We start from the raw sequence: 18,460 nt of genomic DNA, 5'->3' as shown, positions 1-18,460 counted from the left end.
CTTGACTCCACATCCTGATCACCCAAACTTTTGTCCTCTTGGGACTAGAGACTTTTGTTAAACTGCCAGATTCATCTCCATGTCTGGTCATCTAGTGCCTCCTGACAGATTGTTCACATTTGTGACACAAGCGCACAAGCAAGACTGGGTTGATTTGATTTCAAGGGCAGACACTACCCACTGTTTCAACTCTTCTTACAATTTTCTCAATTTTCTGGATGGATCTCTGCAGTGCAGGTGCCACATCTAGCACAAGACTGGCAATCTCCCCGTTTAGATGCATATATGTAGAGTACCTACTAATTAAAATGCATGCACAAACAGTTCAGCCTCTACTCCTCTTCAACATCAATGCCCTTGGCTAGTTATGACTCCTTATAATAATTATCACAGCAAAACACTTACAACTATCAGCAAACTCGAAAATCAATTTGATAGACTTACAGAAGAACAGAACAAACGAACATTAGCTAAGAACTCATATTACAAAGAAGGAAAGGAACTTGTTGAAAACAGCACTCAGCGCAAAGAAATCTCAACAGAGTAGCGCTATCCACCTTGTAATACTGCTGCGGTGCAGAACCGCGGTTTCTACCAGACGATTTATCTTACTCCCATTACTGCACAGTACGTCAAGTTTGGGGTCAGAAACCTCACGTGTTTGCAGATGCACACCAGATTCTAGAATGCAGTAAAACGCGATCACATTCCCCCTTTACATTTTACTATTGTAGGTTGTTGGTGAAAATACGTATACGCCAGTCTATCGCCAGTTTTATCGGATAAGACTTAGCGAATATGTTGTCCCATGCGTGCACATCTTCTGCAGACAGTGATCTTCGTCATATATTGTCCTTCTTTCCAGTAGACACTCCCAGATATGAAATTGTAGCCTCGCCCCCACAATACAGCCTTGGTTGACCGACTGTGTACGCTGAACGCAAATAGGATCTCGATTGACCAGATCATAATAACAAATAGGATACCTATTATATAGCCTAATTACGTATAAATATTGTATTACGTAACAATGCAAATTTTACGTCACAGTATTACACCAGAGTTTGTTATAATTGCCCTAAATTGTTACAAAAGACGAGGTACACTGTGTCTAGCGCCTCTCAATAGCTCTAGAGAGTAGCTTTCCAGAAATGGATAAAAAACCTCGTCTAGTTTATGAAGGTGAAATGTACAAGAGAGTTTCTGGATGGAATTTCACTATTGGTGGGAAATGGAGAAGAAGACATTGGCAACTGTTTGACGACGGTTTGCTGGTTTTCTCAAAGCCCTCCATGAGAGGTAATAGGAAGATACGAGGCAAAGTACAGTTGTCTCCAAAGTCCTATGTTTTCCAATGCCACTTCATGAAGGAAATCATAGAAGATTATCCTCGAAGTGTTGATGAGCAATGCTGTTTCAGTATCATCACGCCACAACGTAATTTCCACTTATATTCACTTAACAGTCACGATCAAGTGGTTTGGAGAAGGAAAATTGAAGAAGTAGTTGACCAACTTTGTGTCAACGCTCATGAAATGGAGCTGCACCTCTGAACCATTGATTTACAGGTTATATTTGCCTGTGTTAGTAACTTATTAAGTTAATAGAATTTACGGTCGGTAGGTACATGCAGCTGCTAAACTACAGCTAGACAGTACAGACACGTCAACAGCAAGTTCAATCATCACGCGTGCAGCAATGTACCTACATACAACAACCTTTCAGAGACTTGAGCAAGAATCCTTTTGAGAAACACGCACTGAATCGAAGTACAATGTTTGCCATCAACATTGTTTGAATTGCAATGTTTGTCAATGCATGGTAGCCAGCTTAATTGAAACTGACCTAGGCTGCCATGCAGACAACTCTAGCAGGTGTATCGTCATACTGGTACACCTGCAGCAGCTAGCTTTCAGATATGTGCAAACTCAAACATGGTGTTATTAATTGTACAACATGTATAGCTAGCTAGCTAGCCTAGCATATTATCATTTGACCATTCAGAAGTAATCTATGCAACAAAGTTAAATACAGAGTGCATATTAAACGGATTCAACAGCTACTTACAATCTGTGTCACATTGTCTGCCAATACTACTGCCTGAGCCATGCAGCTTTCAATTGAATTTCAATAAATTTAGTTCGTAATGAAGCACAATTACACACACACACACACACACACACACACACACACACACACACACACACACACACACACACACACACACACACACACACACACACACACACACACACACACACACACACACACACACACACACACACACACACACACACACACACACACACACACACACACACACACACACACACACACACACACACACACACACACACACACACACACACACACACACACACACACACACACACACACACACACACACACACACACACACACACACACACACACACACACACACACACACACACACACACACACACACACACACACACACACACACACACACACACACACACACACACACACACACACACACACACACACACACACACACACACACACACACACACACACACACTTCCTTTTGCTGCTTTCATTTCAATGAGAAACTGTGCAGACCAAGATTACTGTAGGCTATGTCAAAGGGATGACTGTGGTTGTGAAGGTCTTGTTTGTGAAATGTTTGGTGACAGCACATGTACTGACATTGGCCAGTCAGTGACTGACCATGCTCTGCCTCTGGTGGTTTATAAGACTCACAGCTGATAGTACTGAAACTACAACCATCAAAGCTGCAATGAATTTGCTTTGCCTCATAGTGACAATTCTGCTCATCCTTGTGGTCTTTTTCCCCCTTGTTTTTTACATTTATTTCTTGTGTGGCAGTCCAGATATTATTCCTCCACTCATGCTGATTGTATTGACGGGCCACTAGCTAGGTCCCATAGACTCGTAGTTTTATGTTTAGCTTTGTTTTAGTGTTAGTGATGACAGACAGACAGACAGACCGACAAACAGACAGAAAGACAGACAAACAGACAGGTTATTCTTTGTTACAGGTCCGCTACTTGTACACATCCTAAACTTCTATGATAAACCAGTCCTTCACAGCAAAATACTTTAAAACATTAGTGGACTTGGATCTGTACATTAAAGTCAAAAGGCTTGTCCATGTCATTCTCTGTTTCTGAAACTCTTGACAACTTTTTCAGGATTACTTTTGCATTGCATCTTTAAAGAATCAAAGAGAACCGTTTCCTCCAAAACAGTTTTGAATTGTTCTGCACTACGAAAGGGGTCTTACAGGCAAACAGACAGACAGACGCTTCAAGAGACAGCCACATAAACATAAATAGTTATAGGTAGAACCAAGCCCTATTGGCTCGGTAGTATTTAGTTGCTTTGCTTAGATGGTGATGATAGTTCAATGTTTGAAAATATATGTATTGACAGACAGACACAAACAGACACAAACTAACATACATACATACATACATACAGACCAGTTGTTTGCTAGATAAATGACAGCTAGTGTTGGTACTTTGAGGACCAGACTATCTTTTAGGTTTTCATGTATTAAGAACTATATTGTAATTATTGAACTGTATTCTTAGCTTGCTGTTGATGGTAATTGTAGTTATCATTGTTCAAATATATGTATGGACAGACGGACAGACAAACAGACAGACAGACAGACAAAAAACAGACAGACAGACTTTGTTTCGTTAACGTGACTTGTGTAACTCGATCCATGGGTCGAGAACTCACTATTTAGCTGTGGTGCCTTACTGATATTCACTGTATGGTGTAGTATTGATGTTGAAAATGAAAGAGACAGAGCGACACAGAGACAGACAGGCAGGCAGACAAACCTCATACCCACAAGTACCGATCTGCTGGAGAATGTCATTTTGCCTAGCTAGTGGTCTTGTCCATTCCCAGTCAATTGACCAGGTACCCCTTTCTGCTCCTGAGTTACGAAAGGCAACTGTGTCTGAGTTCCTTGCAAAGAACATTACATCTGTGCCCATCCTGGACTGAACATGCAACCTGAAGATCCCCGATGTTTACACTCTCCAAATGCAACTACTCCAATGATTGAGCTACTTATGCCAACACACACACACACACACACACACACACACACACACACACACACACACACACACACACACACACACACACACGCACACACACACACACACACACACACACACACACACACACACACACACACACACTACAAAATGACAAATGTTATATAAGCCTTCCACGTCATTTGACGTCAACCTTAATGTCAGTTGCGGAGACAGCTTCCCCTGCCTCTAGAGACAGGGCCTCCATGCACTATGTGGAGGCTTAGGGCCAGCACTACCATCCACCTGGAGCTTGGCCGGAGTCATCCAGGTGCACTGACAATGGCGCAGCTCTGAAACTGGACACCAAGGTCCACAGGTTACTGCCAAGCCAGCAGTCATGTTCACAGCAGTCAATGACCAGGTACTCATTTATACTCCTGAGTCAAGAAAAGCAGTTGTGTGTAAGTTTCTTGCTTAAGGAAATTACGCCATAGCTCACCATTACTGTGTTTTGAACCCGCAACCCTGCAAGGTCCCGAATGTTTTCATTCTCCAAATGCACTCTCTAACCAATTGAGCTAGCCTACACACACACACACACACACACACACACACACACACACACACACACACACACACACACACACACACACACACACTCCTCAGCACCATACACTGGTTCAAAATATGTGCAAGCATGTGATGTAGATTCCTATGTTTCTATCAGATGTTGAAAGCTGCTCCTGTTACTTAGTGATACTGCTAAAAACTCTCGTGTCTTTCAAGACTATTGGTCAAATCTTGATTTCGTTTTTGTCCTAATACTGACTCTGCTACATCTGATTCAACATCATTAAAATGACTCTCTTGAGAAACTTCACTTTGTGAACGTGACCCGCCTTCAGGCTGTGCATGGTTGTCTGGCTGTCCTTCAGTAGTCTCTCTGTGTGCTTTGCCTTCACTGAGTGATCTGCCTTCACTGTGTGTCTCACCAACAACCCTCTCACGAAAGCTAAATTCAGACTCTGCAACGTTGTTATTGAGCTGTTCTTGTAACATCTGCTTTTCTGCTGTATGCCCTTCATTCTCTATTGTGCCAAGCTCTTGATCTATGTGTTGATGGATGGCGTTTACCTCGTGTTCTGTCTCAGTACTATTGGACTGATCACCAACTAGAGGTATGGTAGTAGTTGATTCCGCATCTATTGGGTGATGAACTAGTAGCTCCAATTGAGCGAGTCGTGACTCAACATTAATCAACCTCTCATTTGATCCTAATAGCATCTCTACTCTCTGGTGACAAAATTCACAAATACTCAACCAATAATCTGTGAGCATCTAGCCTGCACCTACCATTGTTGCTTCAGATGATATTTTTCCGTTTAGATCAAGTTTAAGGTTATGAAGACCAGTTTCCAGCTCCACTATTTGTGTCAAAACCTAAGCCATTATAAACATAACAAAAAATTGTTTTGTACTTTTTAGCGATGCTGTTGCTGTGCAAAACGACTGTAAGAATAAAAACCTGAGCTAGTTTTTCTTCCGTTTTAGCAACACGTGACCCTGCATCACCATTCATCTGTTGAAATGCATCTTGATTTACCTTTGATCCAAGCTCTTTTCTCACTGCTCGGCCCTCTTGCAGTCTGTATAATTCACAAACAAATAACTTAATTTGTAATTACCAGTAGCTTAGCAAGGTGTCTAAAGAGCATCAAAACTCAATCAATTGAAGTACATTAGCTGTTTTTCTGCTTCCAGTCGACTGTTCACATCTACTCTTAAAAGCTGAAGTCGTTCAACATTTTCAGCTATCTGCAATGGACTTGTTGTCTTAGCAAAAGTAATAATTAAAGTACAAAGTTATGCACACCTGGTTGGAGAGTACTAACAACTGACTCTGCAACTCTTTCACTCTGTTCTCAGTCAATAAATGACTGTCAGTAACTGAAGCTACACCCGATTGCTGAGCGTCCTTCATCTTGTGATACACCTAAGTGGAAGTGGCAGTAATTCAATTCCTAAACAATACAGTGACCACATCTGCAGTACTCTACCTCCTGTATTTGTGACGTATTAGATTCTGCTAAACGGCTAATCTTATCACCAAGAGAAGTGAGTCGAATCTCCAAATCACCAAGTTGTCTAATAGTCTGTTCCCGACTTGCAGCCAACCTTACCTTTACTTCAGACTGCACCTAAATACAGTTTTGGGGCAATCAATTTCGGCATGTTGTGTGTTGTGGTCATCTACTGTATCAATACTTGTTGTCCAGTATCTGTCATCTGACTGGACATTGTCGTAAACAACTGAAACAGTTGGGGAAGCGCATTATTCATTCTCTCTTGTACTTCTGAACATTGCTGTTGGAGTTGATCTAACTCTTTATGTCTACACAAGAAACAAATCAATGTGAAAAGCTGAGAAGTAAAAGGTAATTAATTAAATGCAAGCATCAACCTCATTTTAACTTCAGCTACAATGACTTGCTTCAAATTGTGACTTTGTACATCGCCTTGACTCTCAATTAAAGAAACTGCTTCTTGCAGTTGGTTTAGACTTTGAGATACTTGCATTCGATCCACCTACAACAATGACAAAGACAGAAAATAAAGAGAAAGTAATTACAGTAAAACCTTAAAGCCATTGTAAACAGCTTCAACTTGATCATCAACTCTTTTAGTAAGTGCCTCCAGCTGTTGTTCAATGTGAGTCTGCTGTTCCTTGTTAACACCAAACTGCACTCCAATCTCATCTTTCAATGCCTATAAAGTCAAACCATCCTAACAGTAGAACACAAACCTGACAAACAGACAAGAAATTAGGTGGGCATCCAAGAACACACAAATAGCTAAATATTAGAAGAGATTGGTACATGCATGCAAAAACTAAATACAAAAAACAACCATGAGTCTAAATGCTAAAACTTACAAACTCCATTTTTGTTATTTTGCTTTCCACATCATCCCTTGTCTTTGTTTCAGAGTCCAGCAGTCTTTTGTTAATTTCTTCAACCAGAGCTCCAATTTGCTCATTTACATTCTTTTGTGTCACTTCAGATTCCTGTCTTGCAGTTTGCAACAATTTGTTCAAAGCAAAGATAGCTTCATCATGCTCCGCAGTACGTAGTACTACACTTTGCTTAACCGCAGAAACTCTAAGCAAGTAAAACATCATAAGAACTATGTTCCTTAGAAGATTCTATGGCAACTATAGGTCTGAGGTGCACGGTGACACACCGTAACAACCGAGGTTCACGGAGACACTTTGTGACCAAGCTGAGGTGCACGGATCCGTGATCGTAAGTACCGGAAATGGCAACGTAATACTGCTATCTGCCTGGATTCCGCTATCACAAAGAGATCACATTGGGACAACGACGGCATCGTTCCGTGCACTTCGCATCGGGTAACTTAAGAACCTGCAATAATCTGGATACCTATATAGCCGTAGTGTGTGTGTGTGTGTGTGTGTGTGTGCGCGCGCACGTGAGGAGAACGGGAATGGTGGCTAGTGCATTATAATTCATATTGATAAATGACTTCAGTAGGTATAACTATCGTTCAAACAACATTAAACTGCAAGTTAGTAGCTCCCTGATAAAATCCTGTCTCACACCAATAAACCTATTGAAACCCACAAGAAAAAATCTCTGCGCTCAGTGATGCATCACTGATCATGCAAAACATAGTCAAAGTTGTCCAATTCTTGACAACAAGGGCATTCTTGGCACTACTACCATGGCAGTAAAGCTGCCAATACACTTTCTGCCGCTACACTACTTACCCTTGCCAACTCTCTTATCAGCTTAAGTCGGTGACCTTCTGCCATTGCTGCTCAGGTCTCAAACTATTAGAATTGTTTGCAAACGGTAGTTGGAACACCCTATGCTTAGGCTAAAAAATGATATCACTGATGCATAAGCTTGGTTGCAAACTTCCACTATGTGGTTCCAGCTCCAATCTTCGTCAAATAAATGTAAGATGTATGCATAAACCAAAAATTTTAGTGCTAGTATAGCATCACCAATCAAGATGCCTGCATGCATCATATCATGTCCCTTACTAAAAAGTTGCTGGTCCTGATGGCACAGAGGCAGAACATTTGAAGCATGCCCCAGATGAACTGTTCTATCATGTTGCTGGACTCTGCAATGGTATTATTAACCATGGGAGCTGCATTCCAGCTAGGCTAGGCTACGTCAAACAGTCATTATCCCCATTACAAAACACCATAGTGGGGATAGAAATTCCATGGACAACTATATTGCCTTGTCATCTGTGTTGGGAAACTTATTGAGAATGTTTTGATGGCAAAGTTTAGTCAGTTTTGGGTATCTGAACAACAGCAACTTGGATTCAAGAAGAACATGGTTGTGCATAACATGTGTACATTTATGGTGAAGGAGGCTGCAAAGTGTTTTCTGGAGAATGGTCATAATGTTCTCTTTGGGTGCTGCCTAGACTTGTCTAAGGCGTATGATAAAGTTTCACATCCATTACTACTGCAAAGTTGTTGCAACAAGGTGTGCCCCACTTTCTCATGACTTTTTGAGGCGGTATTATTCACAGCAGAATGTTGTAGTTCGTTGGAATTCATCAATCTCTGCCCCTTTTCAAGCCAGTAACAGTGTAAAGCAAGGAATTGTATTATCTCTTAGTCTAACGTTTACGTAAACGACTTGATTCTTTCAATGAAGAATTCAGGAATAAGAGTGCATGTCTTAGGTAGATACACTGGCTGTATTGTGTATGCAGATGACATATTCTTGCTATCACCCAGTCGAACAAGTTTGCAAAATATGCTGAACTGGTGTGGAGTTTACGCTAATGATAACTTCCTCTTATTCAATGTGAACAAGAGTGTGTCCATTGTGTTCAGACGAGCAAGACATACAGCATACAGTGAACCAGAATTTCTACTAGATGGCAGCATGAAGTTAAATTCAGTTGACAAAATTACCCCCCTAGGTCATATAATTTCGTCTGTCTTAGCAGATGATTTAGAAGCAGTGCTTGGCAGATGTAAGAAAATTCTATGTATCTCTATTCTCTATACTTGGGTCAGTGAAAGGGATTGGGTTAAATCCGTTCGTTAGAAAAAAGATAATGGAGGGAGTGTAGTGCCAGTAATCAATTATGGAAGTGAAACATGGAATCTATCATCTCAGTAAGTAAGTGACAGAATCCACGAGAAGAGGATACAAACGAGATCTAGGAATTCCTAGCCGAAGTTCTCTGATAATTAAATATCTATGGCCAACTATCAAACAAGCAGAAGATCTGTTTATTAGACAGCAACTTCTGTTCTTTGGAGAGTGTGTCATTCTGCAAACGATATCGTCTCAAACTTCCTGATTTAACCAGAAAGCCAAAAGCAAAACCCTATTTGAAACGATATTGCTATACACAAGACGTCTTGTCCTTGTCATACAGTGAGAAGAGTTGTTTGAACCAATGACAAACAGTAAATAGTGTTAGTATTATTATTCTTCTTCTTTTCTGTGTGCATGTTTTGTTGTCTACATAATTTGGCGTTAGTGTGTCTGCCTTCTTGGTACGAAACAAAATACATACTACTACTTTACAAGCTTCTAATGACTACCAGAAAATGAGAACCACTGCAAATCACTGATTTGACACTTGCACTGATACTTTCATCTGAAGTTACCTTAAAGAGACTCTAAAATACTAATTGAAGTTAGCAAAGATCTCACTAAAGCAAAATAATAAGTGCACCACATTCGTTGTAACCATTTCTGATACAGTATCCACCATGAACAATTTCTTTGTTCGTAAAAAGAGTCAAAGTAACAAAATCAGCGCTTTCTCTTTATTAATTAACGAGCATCAACTTTCTCAAATAAGGGATAAGCTTTCTTTTTTTAAAGATCAATGGCAATATAACCAGACAGCCAAAGTAGGCTCTGATCACTTTACCCGAAACTATTTGCTTTTCTCTCAGATCTATGAATACATGTTACTTTCTATTAGAGTTCACCTTTACAGTGAGTTGCGTAATGAACAATGATGGCAAATCAGAAAATGCACTCAAACAGTAGCAAAAATGGATCACAAAAGGACAACCAAGACTGCATGCACTCTTATGCCTTAGTCATGTTCTGGACATGAAAGTGATAGTATGTACACCAATCATTCATAAGTAGACTCTCTGCCAAGAAACACATACATTTGTCTTAGCTCCTCTTCTTGTAACCTCCTCTCCAAATCTGTTTTCTGGGTTGTTCTTCTCATTCCCCTCATTACTTCTCCCAAGTCGCTCCATCTACACAAAAAACAAATACTTTAATTGCTTCTACATTCCCATAAACTTAAGTCACGTGAAAAGTGCTCAACAGTTTGCTCTAGCTTGTTCTAAGCTCACATTGGTTAACAAAATCAAGATTCCTTGGCTACAGTTCAGATTGATTGACCGGACTAGAATGTCTGCGCATAGATTCAGTTACCCGGACAAATAGCAATATTGATTGGACATTGTCCTATGTCCAGCCGTTATTTCAAGCTCTGCAGTCAAAAAGAATTACTTACTCGTAGTAATTGCTGATTTAGAGTAATTCAACAATTTGTCATCACTATTCCCACAGAATATGTTGTGGTATTGAAACTAATGAATTACATGTAAGATGTACTTTCCTATATTTTTGTTTGCAGAGAAAACTGCAGAATTTTATATGTTGCCATTAGCAACATTATCTGAGCAATACAATTTTAGATGTTAGAGTAGCTCTTTTTCATTTGGCAGAGATAGCGTTTTTTCCTGCCCAGTTGCTACACTGTGTCTACTAAGCTACCTAGCACTCAGCTGAGAATTTCTTTCTCTAATTTAAGCAAACTTTGTGCTGCTGCATTGCAAATTGCCTAAGAACTATCTCAGAGGGGAATGGTCAGGAAAGATAGAACGTCACCTGAGAATCGCGGTAAAATCGTCACGCTGTGGGAAGAAGGTTACAGTCAAAGGCAAATAGCTGAACGTGTTGGCTATAGCCAGAAAACAGTTTCCAACATAATGAGGAGGCAACGGGAAGCTGTAAATACGGAAACAAAGAGAATTCCCAAAAGACCTCGCATGACTTCCATGAGAGACGATCGCCAGCTGATCCGAATATCGCTTTCTAACCGACGATTAACTGCACACTTGGTTAGGTCCAAATTTTTGCAGGCCAATAGAGCAAACTTTTCCATCTCCACTGTTAACAGACGTCTCTGAGAGGGTGGATTGTTTGGCCACGTTACTAGATGGAAGCCATGCCTTACAGCTGAGCATCGCGTTTGCTGCCTTGCATTTGCACAGAACCACAGAAACTGAACAACTGACAATTGGTCATGCATAATCAGGAGCACTGAAAGCAAATTCGAGTTGTTCCATACTAGCGGTCGCGTATGGATAAGAAGAAGAGCAGGAGAGCAGCTGCAAGATGATTGTGTAGCGCAGACGGTAGCACAGGTGGAGGTAGTATCATGGTGTGGGCTGCATGATGACGAATTGTATTGGTCACATTGTGTTGGTCAACGAGCGGTTACACGCTGAATAGTACATATACATTCACAAAAATGCACTAGTTCCAACAATCTACGAGTTTGAACTAGGTCATGGTGACTTCACAGTTATGCATGACAATACTCCCGCTCACCAGGCAGAGAGAGTTTAAAAATGGCTCCAGCACAATGGCTCCAGCTCTCTAGTCCCTGGCCAGCTTAATCACCGGATCTTAATCCAATTGAGCACATATGGAATTATCTTGCGTGTGTTGTTCAGCAGCAGTTGCCACGGTACACATCAGAGTTGTGGCAATGTTTGAAGACAGCATGAAATAATGTGCCACAAGAAAGAACACAAACCCTTATTGATAGCATGGTTACAAGAGTGAACAATGGCATAGATGCTAGAGGAGGTTACACAAAATGCTGAATCAATATAACACTAATTTTATTAAGATAATTGTAATTTTACATGCCACGTGTGTAAAATGTTGATTTGAGTAATCCTTTTTGACCGGTAATATATATATATATATATATATATATATATATATATATATCAGGGTTCTCGCTAGAGATTTTTGGGAGCGTGTCGGGATGGGCAAGTCCACGTTGCTTGCAGTCTGCTCTCTCTACAGTTGCACAGTCCAAGTCGGGCATGCGCTAATCTCAAGTGATGTGTATTTTGTATGTACCATACATTCAAGTGCGCTGGCAAGAAAATCAACTTCAATCGCCACTAAGCCCTTCTTAGCAGTGTTCATAGGTTGCATATGCGCAAGTTCCATAGATGACTACAGAAAGTCTGTCTAGTCAGGCGTTGATTGACGTGCATGGACCAATGTTGTTGATTAGCAAAAAGCCATGACTAGTCTAGAGTAGATAGGTGCTACACTTCTCAAACAAGAGGTGTGCTTTCTGTGTCATGAGAAGAGCATCTGAGACTACTATCAATGGCAGCGCATCTGAGACTGCAATCAATACAAGTACAGCATACATGTCTGGAGCTAGGCTATTATCCCGCGTTCTTTTGTAAGAGCCTGGATTTTTGGCTAATGTCACCTTTACTAAGCAATACAGTATTGTGTTTCAGTACTGCAATAAGGAATTCTCATACTTTCCTTAGCTATATAGCTGTCAAACTTTGGACTCCTATCAACCGCAGAGTTCTGGTTACAGCGTGGCAGCGTGGTGCTGCACCACGCTCCAGTATGAGTGCGCCATGCTCAGAAACGATAGATAGGAGTCCAAAGTTTTACAGATAGCTACTAAGGGACTGCTTGAGAATTCCATTGTACTGAAACAGAATACTACAGGTGACAATGGCCACAAATCCAGGGTCTTGCATAATAACGTCGGATGATAGCCTCGCTCGAGACGTACGCAGAAGTGTCCAGGATGCACTGCTTCTGATTATAGTCCCAGATGCCCTTCCAGTGACACGGAAAGCACACCTCTTGTCCGGGAAGTAGCACCTAGAACCTACTCTAGACTAGTCATAGCTTCTTGTGAAGCAACAACAGTGGTCCACGTCAATCAACGCCTGACTAGACAAACTTTCTGTAGTTCGGCTATAAAACTTGCACATGCGCAATCAATGAACATTGTTAAGAAGGGCTTGCTGACGATCGAAGTTGATTTTCTTGCCAGGACTTGAACGTATGTTACACGCAATAGCTACAATGCTAAGTCTACCTCACTTGAGATAGGCTCCAGTGCGCATGTCCGACTGCATGCGTTGTGGACCCGCCCATCCTGCCACGCTCCCAAATATATCTAGCAAGAACCCTGAACCGTTTCTGAGCGTGGCGCATTCCTACTGGAGCGTGGCACAGTGCCACGCTGCAGCGAGAACCCTGTATATACACAAGTGTATATATATATATATATATCATGTAAAGAAGTTGGTGGTAAATTGGCTGAACCAACACGTATAGTTAGCCAGAAAAGTCAGGTAGTCCGGTCGGATTCGAACCCACACCTCCTGCATCAGCCGCTAGGTATGCTAACCAATTCGGGAGACGTGGGTTCAAATCCCACCGGGCCACCTGGCTTTTCTTGCTACCTATACACGTTAGTTCAGCCGATTTACCACCAACTTCTTGACATGATATATCTCACACGTATACATAACGACTGCAACGTGCATGACATTTACCATCTGTCTACTTTACACCATACTCTTCATGCATACCATCTACAGTACATCATATACAGACTTGGACAAAATTATAGGGACACCCCGCTGTGGGTATGTAGTAACACAATAATTTACCAACTATCAATATTGTTAAGAACTTAATAGTTACCGCGTTGATTGTTAGGTTTCTTGAGAATACTGTAAACCCTAAACTGCTTTCTTTACGTTTTGCATTGCGGAAAACGAGACCTAAAAGTGTATGACGTCATGACTGCGTAAGCGTCGTAAGTTAGACTCTCTCTGATTTTGTTTAGTGACTTTTAAAAAAGCTGGTTTTAATAACGCGAAGGAAAATTGAAGCCCTTCACCAGTTCCTCAGTACCGAGTGTTCCCGCCTCTCGCCCTCCTGATTGCGTCCAAACGTCGCGGAACACTGTCTGCCAAGTTCCGGACACGTGTGGCTGGAATCTGCTGCCACGCCTCTTGTAGAGCATTCCAGAGCTCAGCTGCAGTTCTCGGTTCGCGACGGTTGGCAGAAGTTTTGAGTTCATGTGACGAGTTCTCGATTGGATTCGCATCAGGCAAGTTTGGCGGCCATTCCAACAGTGTGACGTCATGCTGGCGTAGCCATTGTCTTGTTGACCGAGACGTGTGGATTGGCACGTTGTCCTGCTGGAAGACAAAGTCGTCTCGTATCAGTGCCGCTGCGTCTGTAAGCATGTGCTCCTCTAGAACCTGTTGGTACGCCGTGCTGTCCAAACAACTTTCCAGTTTCACCAGAGACCCCACATCATGCCAACACATCGATCCTCACACCATCACACTAGCCGCGTGCTGGACCGTACGATCACAACATTCAGGGAGAAATTCCTCACCTTTGCGACGCCAAACGTACAGAGCACCATCGTATCCTATGCTGACTTTTGACTCATCTGTAAAAAGAATAGATTTCCAGTCATCCAAAGTCCATTGTGTGTGAGTGGTTGCCCATCCCAGTCGCAAACGCCGATAGTTTTCTGTTAGCAGTGGGTTTTTTCTAGGCCTCCGAGTGTTTACTCTTGTCTCACTGAGACGACGACGAACTGTTCTACTTGACACCTGCTTGCCGGTTTCATCAGCCAGCTGATACGAGAGCAGTCGTGATGGTGCTCTGCGGTTCTGCAGTGCCATTCTCTTCAGTCGATGATCTTCCCGGATTGTCGTTGCCTTCCCAAGTCCAGGTTGTTTCTCATAATCGCTGCTGCCATGGGAAAGCCGTTGTAGGCACTGATGAACCGAATTCCTGGAGCGGCAGACAAAAGCTGCGATCTGACGCACAGAATGGCCAACTGAGTGAAGGGCTTCAATTTTCCCTCACGTTTTTGGACACAACTGTTTGCCTCGAGGCATCGCCACAACTCGTGAAATATCGCACGGAACAAGACCCTGCAACTGCGTGCAGCTGAACGTTCAGGCTAACTTATCGCCTAAGTTTGGCGGTCTCAAGGGTAGCGGTTTTAGTGCAGCTGACATTTTGGCGGTAGTAGTTGAGATTTTGTTACGTAAAACATGGACCGGAAGTGGCATGTCAATGTTCTTTTGTTGCTATAACGTTTCTAGTTTTTGTCTTAGCAGGATTTTTTTGTAATTAATTAGTGTCGCATGATTTTTGAATACGTTGAAGTTTGTTTATTGATTAAAACGGCAAAACAATTCAAATTGTGATGACATGTGCAAAATCAATGCGCAAAACAGATGATTCACCTTTTTTTCATAATGTTGATAAGAGGACCCACAAAATTGCTTTCACTCTCTACTACAGAGCATTCTTAGATTGTATGCCAAGAATGAGCATCCAAGAGCGATGAACATGTACAAAGACAAGAAAAGTAGGAATGGCTGTCTTCCTTGTTCAAAGCAAACTAGATGCGCAGTAGGTAGTAAGTACAGCTGCAGTCTTGAACTCAAGCTATGTTACATACTAACAATGGCGCAATCCATGAAAAAAGAAATTCAAAAAACATTTGGTTTTGCTAGAGAAATATTCAGTGCCAAAGTTAGACTAGACACAAAAATGCCAGGTGTCCCTATAATTTTGTCCAAGTCTGTATATATATATATATATACTTAGGCGTTAAGGTTCAATAAACACCCGATTAACCAAACTTACAGCAGCCTGAGTTCCAAACTATTGCAAAAATAGGCAAATGCAAGGGAATGCAATGCAACATACTGCAACCATTCACCATAAATACAAGCATAGGAGTTGACTAAAATTTACATTTTACATACTAAAAGCAGAGTAATGGCTTTTCTAGGTGTAGCTTAGTTTGCACCAGGTATAATGAAATACTGGAAGATGCAGACAATGGTCAAACATAGGCTAGATCACATCCAACCTAATTAACATTGTCACTTCTTGGACTAAGAACCAAGTCCTTGTGTTGCATGTTACGTTTTGCCGTTGCGTCAATTGTGTTGCTTTGAAATAATAGCAAGTGTAAAATGCATTGCGTTGTGATCATTGTGGTTGCCTTGCATTGGGCTGCATTCACTAAAGTCCGTTCTAGAATTAGAGTCAGTTGCAGCTTTGGGGAGTGGCTTAGGATACCTAACACCCTAAAATGTACCAGATGCCCTATTGTTGTAGAAATCACGTATGGTGTCTCATTACCGCTGTTGGAATACCTTGCCAGTAAACTACGCAAAACAAAGCCGATGGTGCTGTAGAAAGCGATAGAGAGTGATGGTGGCTGTACCAGCATGCAGATTACATTCTCAAGCTGATTCTAGTTACAATTTAGGACAGCTTACCAATCTAATTACAGTAGGTATGCAATTAGAAGAATACATGATTGACAAGACTTCACCTTCTATCTCATTATTTTACCAAAGCATCACATATCTCTGTTTATCTCCAGTGTAATGCATCCTACAGGAGAGACGTCCGTAATTGAATAAAGCAGACATAGAGCTTTCCAATGATACCCCTATGACCTCAGTCCGTTCTAAGGTTACGCTTCAGCAGCCCACTTTCGCACAACTGACATTAATTCTGGAACAAACTTTAGTGTGAATCAGGCCTAGAAGTATTGACAAACAAAAAACAAGCCATACCATCTTCAAGTAGCATTGCCTAATGATTCTTCCTTTACATAAACTTAATGATACCCATTGTGTTGACCACAACATGTTCAATAGCTCCAATTCACCACAATAACTTGTATCAACGTTACCTTGATTCAGATTTGTCCTTCATTTTGTTGACAGTTGACTCTAGTCGACTATGCTTCCCTTGAATATGTCTGATTACTTCTGCCTTTAGCAATCAATAAAACCTTAAAACACAAGCTCACCAGATCTAGATATTCAGTAAGTCACTATACCAGGTCTTTCTGTTTCAACTCAATGTGTTCAAGTGATTGTGCTATCTTTGCCATCCATTCATTCATGTCACTCTTTCTTGCCATGCATACTGTTTTCCATTGCTTTATCACCAAATCAATTGACTCAATCTTGCTATCCATTTCATGCTGAAATTGCCTTACTTCTTCCCTAATGCTGTCTGTATGCTGAGTACATCTAAAATATAAATCTATTTTAGTAAACTTTAGAGCATTAAAGACATTCATAAATGCCACAGTATCTATACAATTAAAACACACAAAGCAACTGCTTATATAAAATGTTTTATAAAATATGCAGTAGACACTTTAGATAAATTGATCAAAATTCTACACAAACACATATAACACTGAAGATCAGAACCTAAGGGACCACCTGGTGTGTGTGTCTGTGTGTGTGTGTGTGTGTGTGTGTGTGTGTGTGTGTGTGTGTGTGTGTGTGTGTGTGTGTGTGTGTGTGTGTGTGTGTGTGTGTGTGTGTGTGTGTGGTGCAGTAGCTCAGTTGGTTAGAGAGTCATCTTAGAGTGATTACATCCGGAACCTTGCAGGGTTGCAGGTTCAAGTCACAGTGATGGCGAGCTATGGCATAATTTCCTTGGGCAAGAAACTTACACACAATTGCCTCCCTCGACTCAGGAGTATAAATGAGTACCTGGTCTTTGACTGGGGTGGCAAAGGCCTCCGACTGCGACAAAGTCCATCAGCTACTGGGGTCTCCACTGGGGTCTGGGTGGGACTTTGGGTGCCCACACCACAGTTGGCGTCGCAGTCGGTGTTCCTGCAAGCACCTGGCCAGGCTCCAGGAAATTGCTTAGCACGGCCCATAGCTCCTGCTCCATGCACAGGAACAAGCCATCTGGCTGGGGGCATTACCGTTTAACGGCAGCTCCTTATCCATTTGCCACTTTGTGTATGTGTGTGTGTGTGTGTGTGTGTGTGTGTGTGTGTGTGTGTGTGTGTGTGTGTGTGTGTGTGTGTGTGTGTGTGTGTGTGTGTGTGTGTGTGTGTGTGTGTCGTTTATATGTAGGCTATGTAAATCAGTGTTTTTCCTACAATAAATTTTATGAGTACGCGTATGCAAGTTTTGCCTCTCTGTACGCAAGCCCCTTCTCCGAACCAAGTGTGCTGGTGTCACACTAACAGGTACACTAACAGGTACATGACTGATTCCAACTGATATATTATACTTCAAATAAACCATTTCTATTTGATGCCGCATTTACTTGAGATAATTATTAAGTCTTAGGAATTATAGTACATTTTAGAGAGGTCCCTGTTGCTGTTACATTCCAATCACAGCTCAAAACTTCCTGAACGCAAATTAAACAGCTTGCATGCAAGTTGGGAGTTGCCTAGGAAAACTCTGGTACATA

General features: G+C 41.5%; 1 protein-coding gene across 1 annotated transcript; it reads right to left on the bottom strand.

Moving 5' to 3' along the window:
* Nucleotides 1–4,764: 4,764 nt before the first annotated feature.
* LOC134184359 (myosin heavy chain, clone 203-like) lies at nt 4,765–17,261 on the bottom strand. Its single transcript, XM_062652033.1, has 13 exons — nt 17,070–17,261; nt 16,920–17,002; nt 10,255–10,350; nt 6,997–7,222; nt 6,702–6,830; nt 6,526–6,650; nt 6,330–6,456; nt 6,122–6,262; nt 5,938–6,057; nt 5,803–5,879; nt 5,590–5,710; nt 5,418–5,504; nt 4,765–5,357 (listed from the first exon to the last, which is right to left on the bottom strand). The coding sequence occupies exons 1-13, from the start codon at nt 17,208–17,210 to the stop codon at nt 4,827–4,829; spliced, it is 2,004 nt and encodes a 667-aa protein (XP_062508017.1). The 5' UTR covers nt 17,211–17,261; the 3' UTR covers nt 4,765–4,826.
* Nucleotides 17,262–18,460: the final 1,199 nt, after the last annotated feature.

Source organism: Corticium candelabrum, chromosome 9, assembly GCF_963422355.1.
Source record: "Corticium candelabrum chromosome 9, ooCorCand1.1, whole genome shotgun sequence".
NCBI lineage: Eukaryota > Metazoa > Porifera > Homoscleromorpha > Homosclerophorida > Plakinidae > Corticium > Corticium candelabrum.
Note: the sequence above shows the minus strand (reverse complement) of the source record. Positions and strands in the feature narration are given on the sequence as shown.